We start from the raw sequence: 19,268 nt of genomic DNA on the forward strand, positions 1-19,268 counted from the left end.
AAATTAACCGAGATAAACATATTTCAAAATAGTTTTTCCTTTGTCCCGCTCACACACGAGCATTTAGGAAAAAGGGAAACCTGAGCTGGACATTAGCTATAAATGAAGGGACATTGGCACTCAAAACAGGATGAACACCAAATACGGAATTACATTTGATTTTCTTTTCGTTCATTTAGGTGAAGCGATACGGAAATATTTTACAGAAAATACATCACATAAGACAAGTTCCACATGAAACACCTCGTTAAAACTTGTGGCAATTGAATCACATAAAATAACTGAAGCGAGAGTTTGTAACAAAAACTTTTAAATATTGTCAATATCAGTAAAGGATCGTATCACAGAACAGCGAGAATTTGTAACAAAAACTTTTAAATATTGTCAATATCAGTAAAGGATCGTATCACAGAACAGCACAAAGCCGTAAACAAACTCTGAGTCTTCCGACAGAGACAGAGGACCCGACAGACGTAGCAAACACGGCACAATACTACCTTGCTTGGGATCGTAGCCCTTCTTGACGATGACCTTGTCCGGAATGGGTGGCAGCGGGGGTGGCTGCTGCACGGGCTCCTTGCCGGGAGCAGGAGGCGGCATCGAAGGGGGCGGCGGCGGAGGCTTCTTCTGCGGCGCCGGAGTCGCACTCTCCTCCTCGTCGCTCGAGTCCTCCTCCATGTCTCGCACCTGCAATTCCAGACGCGAAATGTTATCGAATGAGACCTTCCGAATAACCAGTAATACTATTTCTCAAATTTAATCTTCAGAAACACTGCTTGACAATTTACACCGTAATTCAAATCTGCATTTAACACAACTGGAGCACACACGACCACAGCCACACTGTCACGACTCCCGACAAGGAGGACAAAACGTGGGGTACAACCACGAATCGTTATCGACATTAACGACAGTTCCGCTACCGGGGAACATTTCTGCATCGGAACACGAGCAGTTATCAAAATCTGAAGCTGAAATGCCACGGGTCCGTAGGATGTAAAAGTAACTAGTATAAATACTTAAAGGAAATTGAACATGATAATGCTGCTTACCAGTACAGTCTGACACGGACCACAAATATGCACATTTTATGAAAAACCTGAAAAATGAAGCATGTACAATTATTTCATATATGGGGTGTTCAAAAAGTCTCTCGGCAGTGCCGTACGATTGTTAGCCACACGTGCCATATGCCACAGAGAACGTACCGAAATGAAACTCGGTGAAATACAAAATATTAATTTATCGAATATTCATTTTTACTTACAAATTTTCACATTAAATGTTGAAAGTGCCCCCCCTGTTGTTGAATACATGATTCAATTCATCTAATCATGTTTCCAAACACAAGCTGTAACATTTCTTCTGTAACAGAAGCAGCGAAAGTTGATAACGGAGTTTTCAATTTATCGATGGGTTTTGGACGTTGCACCCCAGAAGAAAAAGTCAGGTGGCGTTAAGTCAGACGATTGTGGAGAACAAAGTCCCTGTGAAATTATGCGATCACCAAAAACATCAGCAAGCAGTGACACTGAAAAGCGATCTGTATGCGCAAGTTTTCTTACTGACTTGTTCGGACTCTTAGAAATTTTATCGGAAACACAGAGTAGTTTATCCTCAGATAAAATACTAGGACGACCACTTTTCGGTGCATCTGTCACTGAACTCGTACTTTGAAATTTGTTAATCAAATCTCGCGCAGTATCACGATGTGGGAGTGTTGTCTCCGGGAAAAACTGAATTAAATGTTTGACGACCTGAAATTGTGTATTTACTGCCAGCTTTGAACACTTGTTCGACTAAAAACACACATTCTTCAATGGTTAGCATTTTAACAGTGACAAAAACGAAACAAATGAACAAAGGAACTTAACTTACATGTTCATGTCAACACTTAACGACACACACCAACGATACTGCTTACACTTAAATGAAACAGTGGAATGTTGGGAGAGTCCACGTGAAGGGAAGTAACCCAGGCAGGAGAATAATCATACGGCACTACAGAGACACTTTTCGAGCACCCTGTACTACCCCGCACAGCACCTGGGTGTCATCCTTGGCCTCCTTCGCTTCCGAGTCGTCGTCCTCGCGCTGCCGCTCGCGGCCTCGCTCACGGTCACGCTCGCGCTCCGTCTGCTCCTCCTCTTCAGACTCCCGCTCGTCATCGTCCTCGTCATCGTCGTCATCGTCTCGCTTGCCGTCCTCTCCTTCACCCTCTCCCTCACTTTCGATCTGCATCTCCATATCTTCACCTTCCTCGATACGTTCCTGAAACAGAGGTAAGTGAGTTGTGCGTGTTTTTTTTTTTCCTTTTCTTTTAGAATCTGTACACAGTTTCTACAGTTAGAAATTGACAAATACTTTGAGGGAAATAAACCTGGGCTGCAAAAAAAAAATGCACAGAACAAGGTAAATTTTACATGAACATATTTACAGCACTATTGCTTATAAAAGAAAGTGTCACAATGCAACTTCCACATTCTAACTTTGGGTTCTTAAATCCGAAACCCAGACTAATGGCAAGGAAGAAAGGGACATGCACCACTTCAAATCAACTGTGAGTGAGTTACGATCTAGGATGTAGGGAAATGTCTAAGCATTTTTCGTTTGTATTTGTGTGTGTGTGTGTGTGTGTGTGTGTGTGTGTGTGTGTGTGTGTAAGAGAGAGAGATACAAAATATTAGTCATGCCTTAAGCGAGCACACTGGCTGCTGCCACCAGTGCAGGACCAATGCCGGCTAGCCACACGACCCTCCACTTCAGAGACGAGTTGTAGTGGGGAAGCAGCGTGGACGTGACTGCCAGTTATACACAAGCTAAACAGTAAGACCGGTCGACTAAGAGTCCCGACAGAAAGGAACTACCAGTTCCGGACACACCCGCGACCGTACAACAAATGGAGTGACCCGATCTGTCGGCACAGACTGTCCCGGCACATATACGAGGAACAGAGTACCACTAGCAGCTAAGTAGGATGGAGTAAGCAAATACCGGGACCTGAGAAAAATTCGTCTTTTTGACGAAAACCAGTTTCGAGCTAAACAGGAACGGAGGTCCGTCTCTACCAGTTCCCGGGCAGATGCCGTGAAGGTAACTGTGTGCGACAGACATCAATGTGTGCAGTATGTGTGGTTATTGTGTCCCGTATTTGTACGTGTAGACTGTGGTTGTAATAAAAAAAGTTGTACATACATAAGAGTTCTCTTTAGTACAAAAATAACTATCTTTGTGAAGTGTTCTAACAAAAAACAAAAATGGAGTAAACCGTGATATAACGTGACTTAAAATAGCTAAACAGGATGAATGAAAGAAAGAAAATAAGTAAAGAGCCTACTTCCTATGAATTAGAAAACCCAGAACCTTAATTTCATCCCTTGACAACAAAGAGTGTCTCGAATCTGGAGCTTGTACACGAGTGAGTGCAAAATTGTACTCCAGTAACGATTTCCTTTTGAATTTATTTAATGTAGATCTTTCTCATAATATTAGACATGTACTGTAGCAGCAGTGTCCAATGCTAGAAGAGTACATATTTCAGTTTCAAATCTGCAAAAGTGTTATCTCATAGATAATGAATTGTTCGCATAAATGGTGGTATCTGTTTCCTTCTGGTCTTGTGACACTACTGTTTGTCTCACTAAGTAATTTCACTCAGCTTCTGACTTTCCACTATGATCGATACTGAGGAAACTGCAATAAATGGCTTCAAAAGATATGCTTCTAAAACTGACACTAGGTGCTCACTGATTTTTGAAAAGAATAAAAATGGGACACATACTTTTCTCCAAGTCTTTTACTACAAAACAGCTGTGATTGTCTCGAATTATGTACCTGCACCAATAGTTTACTTATCTAAATCTTAACAGGTTTCAGAACGAACTCACTTTTAAGACAAACTGCCTATTGGCTTCTGTCTCGGGTTCTTCAGCCGACGTTCATCTAATGATTTTACTGATGTTTCGCCAGCACGAGTGGCTGGCATTGTCAAAGCTTCACCCTCCATTGCCGGTGGTGAACTGGAGCCGAGCTCGCGTCCGCAGACTATATGTACCTGGCGCGCCAACGTCCGAGGGCTTCTCTGCAGTAAATTCCGGTGCAGTCCCATTCTTGCTACCTGCGACGGTCGCTCACTGCAGTACGGGAAGCCAGGATCCGTTTACCTTAAGGTTTTCCTATTTCTTGTTGAAGCTGTTCGCATGTTTTTGTATTTCTACAGCTTCTCTGAAAAAGCGGACGCGATAGTGCTTCTCTACAGTCAGAACTTCCGTGTCGGCGAATTTTATTACGTGGTCGGTCTCACTCAGTGCGTACTCTGCCACGGCCGATTTCTCCACCTCTCCCAACCCGCAATGTCGCGTATGTTCTTTGATCCTGGTGTCGATTGATCGTCCAGTCATTCCGACATAAGATTTTCTGCACGTGCATGGTATACGGTATATTCCTGACATTGCAAGTGGATCCCTTTTTACCTTTGCCGATCGAAGACACTCTTTGATCTTCCTTGTCGGTTTGAAAATCATCTTTACACTGTGTTTGTGTTTGCGCAATATACGGCCGATTCTGCCCATCACTATGGGAATGTATCGCAGAAAGGCCGTACCCGACATTTCTTTTTCTGATTCCTTACTTCGCCAAGTGTTTGGCTCTGTTACACTTCTAATATAATTTGCGGAGTACCCATTGCTCCTCGGACCACTTTCCAGGTGTTGCATTTCGCATTTGAGGTGCTGTGGCTCACATATTCTTCCTGCTCGAGTTACAAGCGTATTAATCGTGCCTCTTTTCTGGCTCGGGTGGTGGTTTGATAGTTTGTGCAGGTATCAGTCCGTGTGTGTCAAAACACACTGTGTCCCAGGTTTTCGCCGTCCCTTGTGACCAGCACATCTAGAAATGGCAGTTTCTTGTCCTTTTCTACTTCCATGGTAAATGTTATGTTGGCATGGAGGCTGTTCAGGTGTCTTAGGAAGTCACCGAGCTGTTCTTCACCGTGGCTCCGCACCACGAAAGTATCATCGACGTGCCTGTACCACACCTTAGGTTTGCAAGTCGTCGAGTCCAGTGCCTGTGCTTCGAATTGTTCCATGAAGAAGTTGGCCACCACTGGACTGAGAGGACTACCCATGGCGACACCTTCCAGCTGTTCGTAGAAAATGCCATTCCACATGAAACAGCTCGTGGTGAGGCACGCATGGAAAAGCTTTTTGATGTCTTGCGGGAACATGGAGCCGATGTGCTCCAGAGCGTCACTGAGAGGCACTTTCGTAAATAACGAAACAACATCAAAGCTGACCGGGATGTCGTTTGGTGCAAGTTTCAGTTTCTTCAGCTTCTCAATGAAATGTCCTGAGTCCTTAATGTATGTGTCAGTCTTCCCCATGTGCAGTTGGAGCAGAGGGGCCAAGTGTTCTGCCAGTTTATACGTCGGTGAGCCAGGTGCGCTATCAATTGGTCTTAGTGGAATGTTGTTGTTATGGATCTTAGGTAATCCATACAGCCGAGGTGGTAGGGCTTCTGTGTTGTGCAGGTTTCTCTGTATGTCGGCCGGCAGAGAAGACGCCTTGATTAACCGATTCGTACTCCGTGTGATATTCTGCGTTGGATCTGCGCTTAGTTTTCGGTAAGTCGTCAGACCTAATAGGTCTCTGATCTTTTGCTCATAATCTTCGGTGGAAAGGCAATGCCTACAAACAGCTGGAAGGCGTTGCCTTGGCTAGTCCTCTTAGTCCAGTGGTGGCCAACTTCTTCATGGAACATTTCGAAGCACAGGCACTGGACCTGGCAACTTGCAAACCTAAGGTGTGGTACAGGTACGTCGATGATACTTTCGTTGTGTGGAGCCATGGTGAAGAACAAATCAGTGACGTCCTGAGACACTTGAACAGCCTCCATGCCAACATAAAATTTACCATGGAAGAAGAAAAGGACAAAAAACTGCCATTTCTAGATGTGCTGGTCACAAGCAATGGCGAAAACCTGGGACACAGTGTGTTTTGAAAAGCGACACACACGGACTGATACCTGCACAAACTATCAAACCACCACCCGAGCCAGAAAAGAGGCACGATTAATACGCTTGTAACGCGAGCAGGAAGAATATGTGAGCCACAGCCCCTCAAACGCTCAATGCAACACCTGGAAAGTGTTCTGAGAAGCAATGGGTACTCCACAAATTATATTAGAAGTGTAACAGAGCCAAACACTCAGCAAAGTAAGTAATCAGAAAAAGCAAAGTAAGTAATCAGAAAAAGAAATGTCGGGTACGGCCTTTCTGCCGTGCATTCCAAGAGTGACGGGCAGAATCGGCCGTATATTGCGCAAACATGGCGTAAAGACGATTTTCAAACCGACAAGGAAGATCAAAGAGTGTCTTATTTTGTAAAGGAGAAAAGGGACCCACTTGCAATGTTGGGAATATACTGTATACCATGCACATGCGGAAAAGTTTATGTCAGAATGACTGGACGATCAATTAACACCAGGATCAAAGAGCATAAGCGACATTGCAGGTTTGGGCAGGTGGAGAAATCGGCCGTGGCAAAGTATGCACTGAGTGAGACTGACCACATAATAAAATTCGTCGACACGGAAGTTCTGGCCGTAGAGAAGCACTATCACACCCGCTTGTTCAGGGAAGCTGTAGAAATACACAAACATGTGAGCAGCTTCAACAAGAAATAGGAAAGCCTTAAGGTAAACAGTTCCTGGCTTCCCGTACTGCAGCAAACAACTGTCACAGGTAGCAAGAGTAGAACCGCACCACAAATGACTGCGGAAAAGCCCTCGGCCGTTGGCGCACCAGGTAGATATAGACTGTGGCCGCAAGCTCGGCTCCAGTTCACCACCAGCAATGGAGGGTGAGGCTTTGACAGTGCCAGCCACTCGTGCTGGCGAAACATCAGTAAAATCATCAGATGAACATCAGCTGAAGAACCCGAGACAGAAGCCAATAGACAGTTTTTCAACAAGTGGCCATGAAAGCCTAAAAATTCACTGTTAAGAGTCATGCACGAAAATGTGTGGAATTCACAGTGGTTTCCTCACGTCAGTAGATCGAGTTTTATAACTATGCCATCTGGTGGGAAAGATATATAAGACAGGCAAAATACCCTCAGACTTCAAGGACAGTGAAATAATTTCAATTACAAAGAAGGTAGGTGCCGACAGGTCTCAATATTACTACTAACTGTCGGTTCCATTAGTATGCTTGCAAAATGCAGACACGAATTATGTACAATAAAATGGGGAAACTGACAGATCCCAATCACAGGGAAGAACAGCCTGGGTCCCAGACAAAATAAACAACACTTGAGGCAATATCCACCCCTCTGACTTACTTTAGAAGATAGGTTAAAGAAAGGGAAACCTGAGTTTAGGGGCACAGATAAAGTTTTTGACAATGTCTACTAAAATTCTGAAGGTAGCAGGGATAAAATACAGTGTGCATAAAGATGTCTACAACCTGCTGAGAAAGCAAACTGCAATTATAAGAGTCACAGGATATGAAAGGGAAGCAGCAGTTGAGAAGTGAGTGAGACCAGGTTTTTGTCTACCACCAACATTTATTCAATCTGTACGACTGAGCAGTAAAGAAAGTTCCGAGAGGGAATTAAAGTTTAGCAACGAGAAACATAAACTTTTGAGGTTTGCCAATGGCACTGTAACTCTTCAGAGACAGCAAAGGAACTGGCAAAACAGTTAAATGGAATTGATAGTGTCTTTAAGGTTATAAGGTGAACATCAACAAAAGCAGAACAAAGGTAATGGAATGTAATCAAAGTTGGGCAATGCTGAGACAATTAAATCAGGGCATGATACACTAGAAATAGTAGTCCTGTTTTGCTATTTGTGCAGAAAAATAACGGCACAGGCAGACACAATATAGAAAGCAGTCAGGCTATAGCACAAAAAACATTGCTGAAGGAGTGGAGTTGCTGAGATATAATATAAAATTAAGTGTTAGGAAGTCTTTTTTGAAGGTATTTGTCCAGTATATAGTTCTGTACAGAAGTGAATCGCTGACAGTAAGCAGTTGAGACGAGAAGACAATATACGATTTAAGGTGTGTCGCTACAGAAGAAATGCCCGACATTCGACGGGTAGGTCGAGTAACTAACTAGGTGATACTGATTCGAACTGGGGAGAAAATAGATTTACGGCACAACTTGACCAAAAAAAGGATCGGTTGATAGGACACATCCTGAGACGTGAAGGAATTGTCAGTTTGGTTATCTGGAAAAGTGTAGAGGATAAAAATTTTAGAGAGAGACCAAGAAATGAATACTGTACACAGGTTCGAAAAGAAGTAGGTTGCAGTAGTTATTCGAGGGTGAAGGGGCTCGCACAGGACAGAGTGGCACAGAGAGCTGCACCAAACCAGTCTCCAGACTGAACACTGTTGCTGCCACAACAACAACAACAACAACCAGTGGACGTCACTCTTACTTCTTCAATGAAGTACGCTGAAAAAGTTAAATAGTTCATCCGGGGGGAGGGGGGGGGGGGGGGACAAACTAAAATGAAATGTACCCAATTTCCACAAGAAACCATCCAGTCATCAGTGCACTTTACAATGAACTGACAGGAATAATGTTTTTGCCAGGAACATTTTTCACCTTTAACTTTTGATAATGTGTTTATGCCATAACATATCCAGTTTCTGAAGAATAAAATATCGGTGCAGCCATACGGTATCTGAGAAAATGACGCCAATCGTGAAACATTTGTTGGCTGGAAAACACTGTGCTCAGAAGACGTTTAATGATGAACAGGGAAATCCAGAGTGGTATACGCACAGTGTACAGCGAGATACTCACCCACTGTAAGGTTACAGTAAGAGTTAAGCTACGCCTATCTGATGCTCGATACTTTCTCTACATAGTAATGTGGGTGTAAATTACATCCAATTGCTCCACTGTTTCACAATATACATGGTCAGTTTTCATGCTCATCATATTTCTCATTCTGAACATACAAGACAAAGCACAGCTGTCACAGCGCAGCATAAGAAGTGAGGATAATCTGTGGAGTAATTAACAAATTATGATGTCCTTCCCTTTAGATTAATGTCAGGTTTCTATTAGAGATCAAATGCTGTCCTCGACGTTTCGTCTCAGTATTGTGCAAATGGCAGTGGGAATGTGTTTTGCATATTCTGTTGTTATTTTTTTAAAAAATGTGTGATTAAAAACAGCTATTGGGGGTGCTGTTGGAATGCTAAGAAGTTGAAACCTAGAAATTTCCCGTGCTGAACTTGTCAAAGACCTATTCTCCTCCTCCCACTGCGAAAACACTTCTTTGCTACCGAACCCTCCGACCCAAGCTAAACTAATTCCGACAGCGAACCCCGCCTCTCTCAGTTTGTATCACACTCCCCTCTCATTGCATCCAACCAAACCGGCCCCCTAGTCATCTTTCAGGAATTCCTAACGTCCAATCTGACCTCCCATCCTCAACATCCCCACGTCCCTTCCGAGAACACACAGCTCACGGCAGATGAGAGGACAGCATCCACAACATCAAAACAGATGCCGAGCTGCTCACCCTCTCTGCAAACAGAGGCTCCACCACTGTAGCGACTTATAACAGTGACGACCTGACAGAATGCTTCCGCCAACTGTCTGTGCTCCACCCGACACCTGTGCTGTACCGAACCACACCAGAAGCCCTACATAACCTCCAATTCCTACTGAAATTCTTACACCCATCCCAGACTCTCTATCCTCCTCGTCCCCGCAACTCCTGCACACACATCTTCTATGTGCTTCCCAAAACCCTAAAACTCAACTACCCCGAATGCACTATTGTAGCCAATTCTGCACTCCCACCGAAAAAATTTCCTACTTGTCACTGTCGATGTCACCTCCCCGTACACTGACACCCTTCGTGCACGCGGCATTGCCGTTATCGAACACTACCTCTCCTGACGTCCTTCTGACCCCAAACTCGTCACCTCATTCTTCGTGCATTTTACCAACTATATTCTCACACCAAACTACTTTTATTTCGACAGGAAGGTATACGAACTAATCTGCGGCACACCCACCGGTACCTACAAGGCGCCCTCATACGCAAACTCGTTTACGAGCTGTCCGGAGGAAACCTTCCTAGCCTCCCAACTCCGAATTCCTCATCCGGTTCACATTCACTGACGATATCTTTGAGCTCTGGACACTGAGCGAGACACCCTATCCCCGTCCCTCCACAACTTCATTACCATCTCTCCCATCTGCTCCACACAGTCCTCCTCTAACCAATGCGCCACCTTCCTGGACGTTGACCCCCACCCGTCTGATGGCTCCACCCACACGTCTGTCCATATTAAACCCACTAATTACCAACAACCTGTATTTTGACAGGTGCCACCACTTCAACAACAAAAATCCCTCCCATACAGCTGTCACCTGTGGACAACTCGTGTGCAGTTACGAAAAGGCCCCCCCCCCCCCCCCCTCCTGATATGACGAAGTTGCCACCGAGGCCCTCACTGTCAGGCACTATCCCCTAAAGCTGGTCTGAAAACAGATTTCCCTCACCATATGCTCACACGATGCTAATCCTGCCACCGACCCCAATAACCGGCTGCAGATGAGTGCGCCCGCTGTCACCGATATCACCACAGACTGGAGCAGCCACTCGGAGTCCTTTGCCAGAGCTCAGATTATCTGTCGTCACGACATAAAATTGTGGACATCCTATCTGAGATCCTCCCGACCTATACCGAAGTGCTTTTCTGTCGCCGACCCGACTTACACGACATCACTGTGCAACCCCCCCCCCCCCCCCCCCCCCCCCCCCCCCCACTTCCAACCCGTTTCCACGGGGTCCTATCCCCAGATGCCCGATTCGTCCACCTGGACATCTGTTGGTCGTCACAGACAATTTGAGGAATTGAGAGAAGAACAAATAATGCGGGACACTTTTTCACAGAGCACAATGAGTTTTTATTTTTTAAAAAAAAAAGCAGTATGAAGGCAAAGAATGCTGTGAAGAGATAACTTCACAGACAGCCTGCTGTCAACTACAGTGTGGGAATTCTAATGCTCGTGGATATTTATGATAAAATGCTTGCACACAAAGAAGGTTATGTACATAATTATAGTAAGTTTCAATATAGTGACAATTTTTTAATAAAATATATTTCTCAAATTTATTATGCCAAACCTCCAGAATTACCCTTTCATTTTAAAAGTACAATACAGCAGACTCACAACTAAAAGACAAATACGTCATCCACAAACCACATATAATAGAGCAGCACACAAACATCAAATGTTTTGAGGACTTCATAAAGCTCAATATTCTCACCTGCATCAAAACACGTGCCCCCACCTCGTCCGGCGTCGTAGGTGGAGGGAAGTTACCGACCTCGAAGGGCTGATAGTCCACTGTCTCGACAACCACAAAGTCGTGCCAATCTATCTGGGCGTATGCGACTGAAACAGAACACACGGGCACACTGTCTGAGCTTTACCTCCTTTCCGTAGCAAATTTTGGCAATGTATTTTTAAAGCTGTGTTCAGAACAGGAAAATTCGAGTAACAAGAAGATATGACTACTGTTCGAGTCCAAACGGGACATATCTGTCAGTTATACTGTATCATGCTCTCAGCGACAGACACAAAATGCCGATACGGGAGTCGTGTTATGCACAAAACTGGTCTAGGTCCACACGTGCACGTATCTGTTCTTAAGGGACGGGAGCTGTTTATGCGAAAGGTATACACCAAAATGACAAAATATGTCGCTTGGCAGCTATGGTGAATCTACGTGTACAAAATTAATTAACTGAGTGAGGTCCACCCACTATTTACTCAGTATCAGTTTTCATTGAATTTGATAGAATACACAGAGATGTTAAACTCAGAAAACACACAAAAAAGTGAATGGCCAATAAAGTAGCACCAAAATAAGCACAGCAATGTTCTCCAGGTATTTTTATCTCAGCTTCAAAAATTAGAAAAATATCCTCCTTTGTATGAAGCATACAAGATGCTTTTTATTATCTGAAACATTACAGACTTCTTAAGGCTGCACTTCAATTCATAGCCATTATTCATAGAATGTACATTGTCAGTTATGGAATACTACTCCCACCATTAGATGGATCTGTGAAACCAATCACATGTATATCAGTTCAATTAAAGATACATAACTCTACTTGGAATGTAGGTGAAATAAATCAGGTGATCCTGAGGGAATTAGATTAGGAAGTTAGACACTTAAAAGTAGTAAATGAGTTTTGCTATTTGGGAAGCAAAATAACTGACAACAGTCGAAGTAGGGAGGATATAAAATGCAGACTGGCGATGGCAAGGAAAGCATCCCCCCGCCCAACATTGAGTATAGATTTAAGTGTCAGGAAGTCCTTTCTGAAAGTATTTGTTTCGAGTGTAGCCATATAAGGAAGTGAAACATGGATGATAAATACTTTAGACAAGAAGAGAATAGAAGCTTTTGAAATGTGGTGCTACAGAAGAATGCTGAAGATTAGATGGGTAGATCACATAACTAATGAGGAGGTAATTGGGAACGGTTGGTAGAACACATTCTGAGATGTCGAGAGATCACCAATTTAGTAGTGGAGGGAAGCTTGTGGAGCAAAAATCTTAGAGGGAGACCAAGAGATGAATACAGTAAGCAGATTCAGAGGGATGTAGGTTGCAGTAATTACTCAGAGATGAAGAGGCTTGACAGGATAGAGTAGCAAGGAGAGCTGCATCAAGCCAGTCTTCAGAATGAAGACCACAACAACAACAACAACTCTACACAATTTCATCTACATGGTAAAGCAGTAGGGCAGTGAAGTAATGCACTTGAAAGTCACACTCATTAGCAGTGTGTTGTCATCTGCAAGCGTGTGCTGTCAAAGAATAATACTGTGACCTTCAGAGCCCTCCACGGGCAAGTGCTTACTGAAACGCTGCGGCTCTATGCTCGCACTCAGCTATCACGTTATTACTGCTTATCTTATTGTGTTCGGTGTATGTTACGGTGATAGGCGTACCTGACACAGTCTGATGAAGTTTTACTAACATTCTCAGTTGTGTTGTATGTCCGAGTTATAACAGAAGTGACGACAGGTGTGGGATTGTTCTCCGTGTGGTTTTCAGTCTCTAGTTGGTCCTCCATTTGCATCTACGACATCCGACAGTGGTGCCGGTGAGATTCTATGTCGGCCGATTCATCAGCCGCTTCTTATTGCGGTGTTGCAGCATCTCAGTCGACAGTAGGAGGTGTTCGAAACAGCACAGCACAGCACAATCGAGCCCGGGCATTGCAAACACTCGCCTCTGTTTTGGCAGTTCGGGTACGTCTCTAAGCCACTCGCACCTCCCGTTTCGCCTGTCACTACCTCGGTCGTTTATCCTCCGCCATTTCCGGCTTACGACAAGTCTGTCGAAGAATGGGAAACTCACAAAAAATGGTTGTGGCAGCATTTTCGTGTGCCACAGCTGTTATCTCCACTGCCTTGGTTATGCACAGTTAAATTGTGAAGTTTATAACCAGTTTGAGCCTGCAGTCATCGCAGAAACACATTGAAATATGTCACTGAGTTGTTGAGTTGTGACAAAAGACATCCTTTTTTTTTTTAAAAAAAAAAAAGCCCTTGTATTTATTCGGACTTTATCTCTCTTCCTGGTCATCGAAACTTTTGAGAGTAGAACATAATAAAAGTTGGCAGAATTAATTTGAGTACCAGTAGACTACTGGTCCATTTTCAAAGTACCTAAGTTACTATGCGTGCAAAGTTTCAGGTGTGTCCCGCAATTACTTCCGGAGATATAAAAAGCTAAACTTCACATTCTTTTGAACGTCTGTTTTTTCGGCTGTCTTTGCTTCAAATTATCCACATGCAAATCACTGTAAAATCTTTTTTTATCATTTCGCTTAAGACAGAACAAAAAACTGTACAAGATGATCTAGTTTTGTTTCTTTCAAGAAAATAGTGCCAGAGATATTACATCTCAAAGTTGCTGAAAACCCACGGGTGTACTGTCGATAGCTGCCCGAGGGGGTTAAACAAACAACTGTATCACTCGTAAGCATCGAATTAATGATTGTGAAACTCTACCGACATTAATTAGGAACGTGAGCGATTATTGTTCGTACAAAATTTCACCAAAATCTGTGATAGTCATGTGAGAAGCTCTAGGCCACTCGGCAGGAAATGACAATGACCTCGACATAGTTGTTGTTGTTGTTGTGGTCTTCAGTCCTGAGACTGGTTTGATGCAGCTCTCCATGCTACTCTATCCTGTGCAAGCTTTTTCATCTCCCAGTACCTACTGCAACCTACATCATTCTGAATCTGCTTAGTGTATTCATCTCTTGGTCTCCCCCTACGATTTTTACCCTCCACGCTGCCCTCCAATACTAAATTGGTGATCCCTTGATGCCTCAGAACATGTCCTACCAACCGATCCCTTCTTCTGGTCAAGTTGTGCCACAAACTTCTCTTCTCCCCAATCCTATTCAATACTTCCTCATTAGTTATGTGATCTACCCATCTAATCTTCAGCATTCTTCTGTAGCACCACATTTCGAAAGCTTCTATTCTCTTCTTGTCCAAACTATTTATCGTCCATGTTTCACTTCCATACATGGCTACACTCCATACGAATACTTTTAGAAATGACTTCCTGACACTTAAATCAATACTGGATGTTAACAAATTTCTCTTCTTCAGAAACGCTTTCCTTGCCATTGCCAGCCTACATTTTATATCCTCTCTACTTCGACCATCATCAGTTATTTTGCTCCCCAAATAGCAAAACTCCTTTACTACTTTAAGTGCCTCATTTCCTAATCTAATTCCCTCTGCATCACCCGACTTAATTAGACTACATTCCATTATCCTCGTTTTGCTTTTGTTGATGTTCATCTTATATCCTCCTTTCAAGACACTGTCCATTCCGTTCAACTGCTCTTCCAAGTCCTTTGCTGTCTCTGACAGAATTACAATGTCATCGGCGAACCTCAAAGTTTTTATTTCTTCTCCATGAATTTTAATACCTACTTCGAATTTTTCTTTTGTTTCCTTTACTGCTTGCTCAATATACAGATTGAACAACATCGGGGACAGGCTACAACCCTGTCTTACTCCCTTCCCAACCACTGCTTCCCTTTCATGTCCCTCGACTCTTATAACTGCCATCTGGTTTCTGTACAAATTGTAAATAGCCTGTCGCTCCCTGTATTTTACCCCTGCCACCTTTAGAATTTGAAAGAGAGTATTCCAGTCAACGTTGTCAAAAGCTTTCTCTAAGTCTACAAATGCTAGAAACGTAGGTTTGCCTTTCCTTAATCTTTCTTCTAAGATAAGTCGTAAGGTCAGTATTGCCTCACGTGTTCCAGTGTTTCTACGGAATCCAAACTGATCTTCCCCGAGGTTGGCTTCTACTAGTTTTTCCATTCGTCTGTAAAGAATTCGTGTTAGTATTTTGCAGCTGTGACTTATTAAGCTGATAGTTCGGTAATTTTCACATCTGTCAACACCTGCTTTCTTTGGGATTGGAATTATTATATTCTTCTTGAAGTCTGAGGGTATTTCGCCTGTTTCATACTCTTGCTCACCAGATGGTAGAGTTTTGTCAGGACTGGCTCTCCCACGGCCGTCAGTAGTTCCAATGGAATATTGTCTACTCCGGGTGCCTTGTTTCGACTCAGGTCTTTCAGTGCTCTGTCAAACTCTTCAGGCAGTATCGTATCTCCCATTTCATCTTCATCTACATCCTCTTCCATTTCCATAATATTGTCCTCAAGTACATTGCCCTTGTATAGACCCTCTATATACTCCTTTCACCTTTCTGCTTTCCCTTCTTTGCTTAGAACTGGGTTTCCATCTGAGCTCTTGATATTCATACAAGTCGTTCTCTTATCTCCAAAGGTCTCTTTAATTTTCCTGTAGGCGGTATCTATCTTACCCCTAGTGAGATAGGCCTCTACATCCTTACATTTGTCCTCTAGCCATCCCTGCTTAGCCATTTTGCACTTCCTGTCGATCTCATTTTTGAGACGTTTGTATTCCTTTTTGCCTGTTTCACTTACTGCATTTTTATATTTTCTCCTTTCATCAATTAAATTCAATATTTCTTCTGTTACCCAAGGATTTCTACTAGCCCTCGTCTTTTTACCTACTTGATCCTCTGCTGCCTTCACTACTTCATCCCTCAAAGCTACCCATTCTTCTTCTACTATATTTATTTCCCCCATTCCTGTCAATTGCTCCCTTATGCTCTCCCTGAATCTCTGTACAATCTCTGGTTCTTTTAGTTTATCCAGGTCCCATCTCCTTAAATTCCCACCTTTTTGCAGTTTCTTCAGTTTTAATCTACAGGTCATAACCAATAGATTGTGGTCAGAGTCCACATCTGCCCCTGGAAATGTCTTACAATTTAAAACCTGGTTCCTAAATCTCTGTCTTACCATTATATAATCTATCTGATACCTTTTAGTATCTCCAGGGTTCTTCCATGTATACAACCTTCTTTCATGATTCTTAAGCCAAGTGTTAGTTATGATTATGTTGTGCTCTGTGCAAAATTCTACCAGGCGGCTTCCTCTTTCATTTCTGTCCCCCAATCCATATTCACCGACTATGTTTCCTTCTCTCCCTTTTCCTACTGACGAATTCCAGTCACCCATGACTATTAAATTTTCGTCTCCCTTCACAATCTGAATAATTTCTTTTATTTCATCATACATTTCTTCAATTTCTTCATCATCTGCAGAGATAGTTGGCATATAAACTTGTACTACTGTAGTAGGTGTGGGCTTCGTATCTATCTTGGCCACAATAATGCGTTCACTATGCTGTTTGTAGTAGCTTACCCGCATTCCTATTTTCCTATTCATTATTAAACCTACTCCTGCATTACACCTATTTGATTTTGTGTTTATAACCCTGTAGTCACCTGACCAGAAGTCTTGTTCCTCCTGCCACCGAACTTCACTAATTCCCACTATATCTAACTTCAACCTATCCATTTCCCTTTTTAAATTTTCTAACCTACCTGCCCGATTAAGGGATCTGACATTCCACGCTCCGATCCGTAGAACGCCAGTTTTCTTTCTCCTGATAACAACATCCTCTTGAGTAGTCCCCGCCCGGAGATCCGAATGGGGGACTATTTTACCTCCGGAATATTTTACCCAAGAGGACGCCATCATCATGTAATCATACAGTAAAGCTGCATGCCCTCGGGAAAAATTACGGCTGTAGTTTCCCCTTGCTTTCAGCCGTTCGCAGTACCAGCACAGCAAGGCCGTTTTGGTTATTGTTACAAGGCCAGATCAGTCAATCATCCAGACTGTTGCCCTTGCAACTACTGAAAAGGCTGCTGCCCCTCTTCAGGAACCACACTTTTGTCTGGCCTCTCAACAGATACCCCTCCGTTGTGGTTACACCTACGGTACGGCTATCTGTATCGCTGAGGCACGCAAGCCTCCCCACCAACGGCAAGGTCCATGGTTCATGGGGGGGGGCTCGACATAGTAGTACCGTGTTTACCTGAATCTAAGCTGCACTCGAATCTAAGATGCACCCAAAAAATGAGACTCACTCAGCAGGACTCGGCCACAGAAGCAAAGTTCTCCTGAAGATGGCGAACAGATGGATCGCCAAAATATTAAATCAAGTTGATTTTCGTATATTAAAATGTTTATTTGTTAACAATACAAGCCTCTGACTACTAATTCATTCTGTGAAAACATTAATAATACTTTCAACAATATATAAAATGGATAGTTGTTATGCACCATATAGCGGTGAAGCTGAATCACAGAAAGGCACAACAAAAAGACCCGTCAGAAAATTAGCTTTCTGCCAATGAGGCCTTTGTCAAAAATAGCTTTTCCACTGTTTAGTCACACTTTCCATTTCCAAAATATCTATTGTGCAAGTTTTAGGTTATTTCCCCCGTATATATAGATTTAGTAATTAAACAGTACTTACGTCACTTAAACATGATCGAATTATGAATCTGGATCATTCGTCCATGTGCTCCACCAAAATCCGCTTTTAAGGAAAATGCCTGTTCTAAGAAAAAACATAGCAGTCTCCAGAGACTTGTCTGTCATGATATACTCCTATTTTTGGGGCAAATGTCTCAGGACAGATATTTATCGTTACTCTGAATGGTACAATCTTGAAACAGTAACATTTCTGTTAAAGCAGCTGTACCAACAAGGTCTGTTGCTGGGGATGTAAGAAAAGTTTGGATGTGCTCCCTCTCAATTTTAAAAGGTACGAATGAAACATTGTCCTCTTCAAAGGACACCAGGCTTTCAAGCACAACACTATACTACACAGGAAACAAATTGTTACAGAATAAAAACTTTTATTTTCTGCGAGTACAACTGGATATATACTCATTTCCTTCATTTATGCGGGTTTAACAAGTGATACCGTAAATAGTGAAAATTTGTCAATATAGTAGTAGTAAGAACACTTCCAAAATCTTTTTTCGAAAGAGGAAACACACTGTATGTTGATAATCCGCTCCAATACTGTACTGTCAAATTTGTATTTCAATTTGAAGGGAGAAGAACAGGTAATTAGCTTGCCAAGTATACTAATGTCATTGCAAAAGAAGAGAGGTGTGTACACTATCCATAGGCATACTTCTGAAGTTGCAACCAGAGCAAGAAAAAGACTGCAAAAGCACTCACAGCAAGAAAAGACTACAAAAGCACTCTCAAAAAAAAAAAAAAAACAAAGAGAAATGTGCGTTGGACTATAGTCAGTGGGAGCAGTAGACATGTCTGACACAGTACAGAGTGCAAATTAGTGTTGGTAAGGGCTGTGAAATTGTATTAAAAATAATTGTAATTAATAATAATAATAATAATAATAATAATAAAGGAAGAAGATATAAACATGGAGAAATGGTAATATAAATCTGGAAGAAAAGAAAGAAATAGCTGACTAACAGAAGGCTACAGCAGCTAGTACATAAAAGCATTAGTAACAACAACAACAACATGATTATTTGCTACACGTCTTAATTCTGCAAATTATTTACAAAGTTCACACAAGAGAAACTGAAATTTTAGAGGAGCATCACCGTGACAGATCAAAATCAGGAGTACGCCGATCAACAGGGGAAACCACCTCGGGACAACGAGGAATGCATTCTCTTTATGATACGATTCGACACTGCTCGGAAAGTCGTGCTGTGAGAAAATGCATCTTTTGTAAATGGACTGAGCTGCTCCCATGATTTGAAACAAACCACATACAAAAGAATTTGTAAAATTTAATGTTT

At 42.7% G+C, this 19,268-nt stretch overlaps 1 protein-coding gene across 2 annotated transcripts in view; it reads right to left on the reverse strand.

Annotated features, from left to right (window-relative positions):
• The window catches only part of LOC124719103 (splicing factor 3A subunit 1), an 86,764-nt gene that overhangs the window by 42,761 nt on the left and 24,735 nt on the right, over positions 1–19,268 (reverse strand). For both annotated transcript variants that reach the window (XM_047244796.1, XM_047244795.1), the window contains exons 6-8: positions 11,308–11,435; positions 2,047–2,271; positions 498–687 (exon numbers count right to left, since the gene is read on the reverse strand). In XM_047244796.1, coding sequence (XP_047100752.1) covers positions 498–687; positions 2,047–2,271; positions 11,308–11,435 — 543 coding nt within the window. The remainder of the gene's footprint in view (positions 1–497; positions 688–2,046; positions 2,272–11,307; positions 11,436–19,268) is intronic.

This window comes from Schistocerca piceifrons, chromosome 10 (assembly GCF_021461385.2).
Source record: "Schistocerca piceifrons isolate TAMUIC-IGC-003096 chromosome 10, iqSchPice1.1, whole genome shotgun sequence".
Lineage (NCBI taxonomy): Eukaryota > Metazoa > Arthropoda > Insecta > Orthoptera > Acrididae > Schistocerca > Schistocerca piceifrons.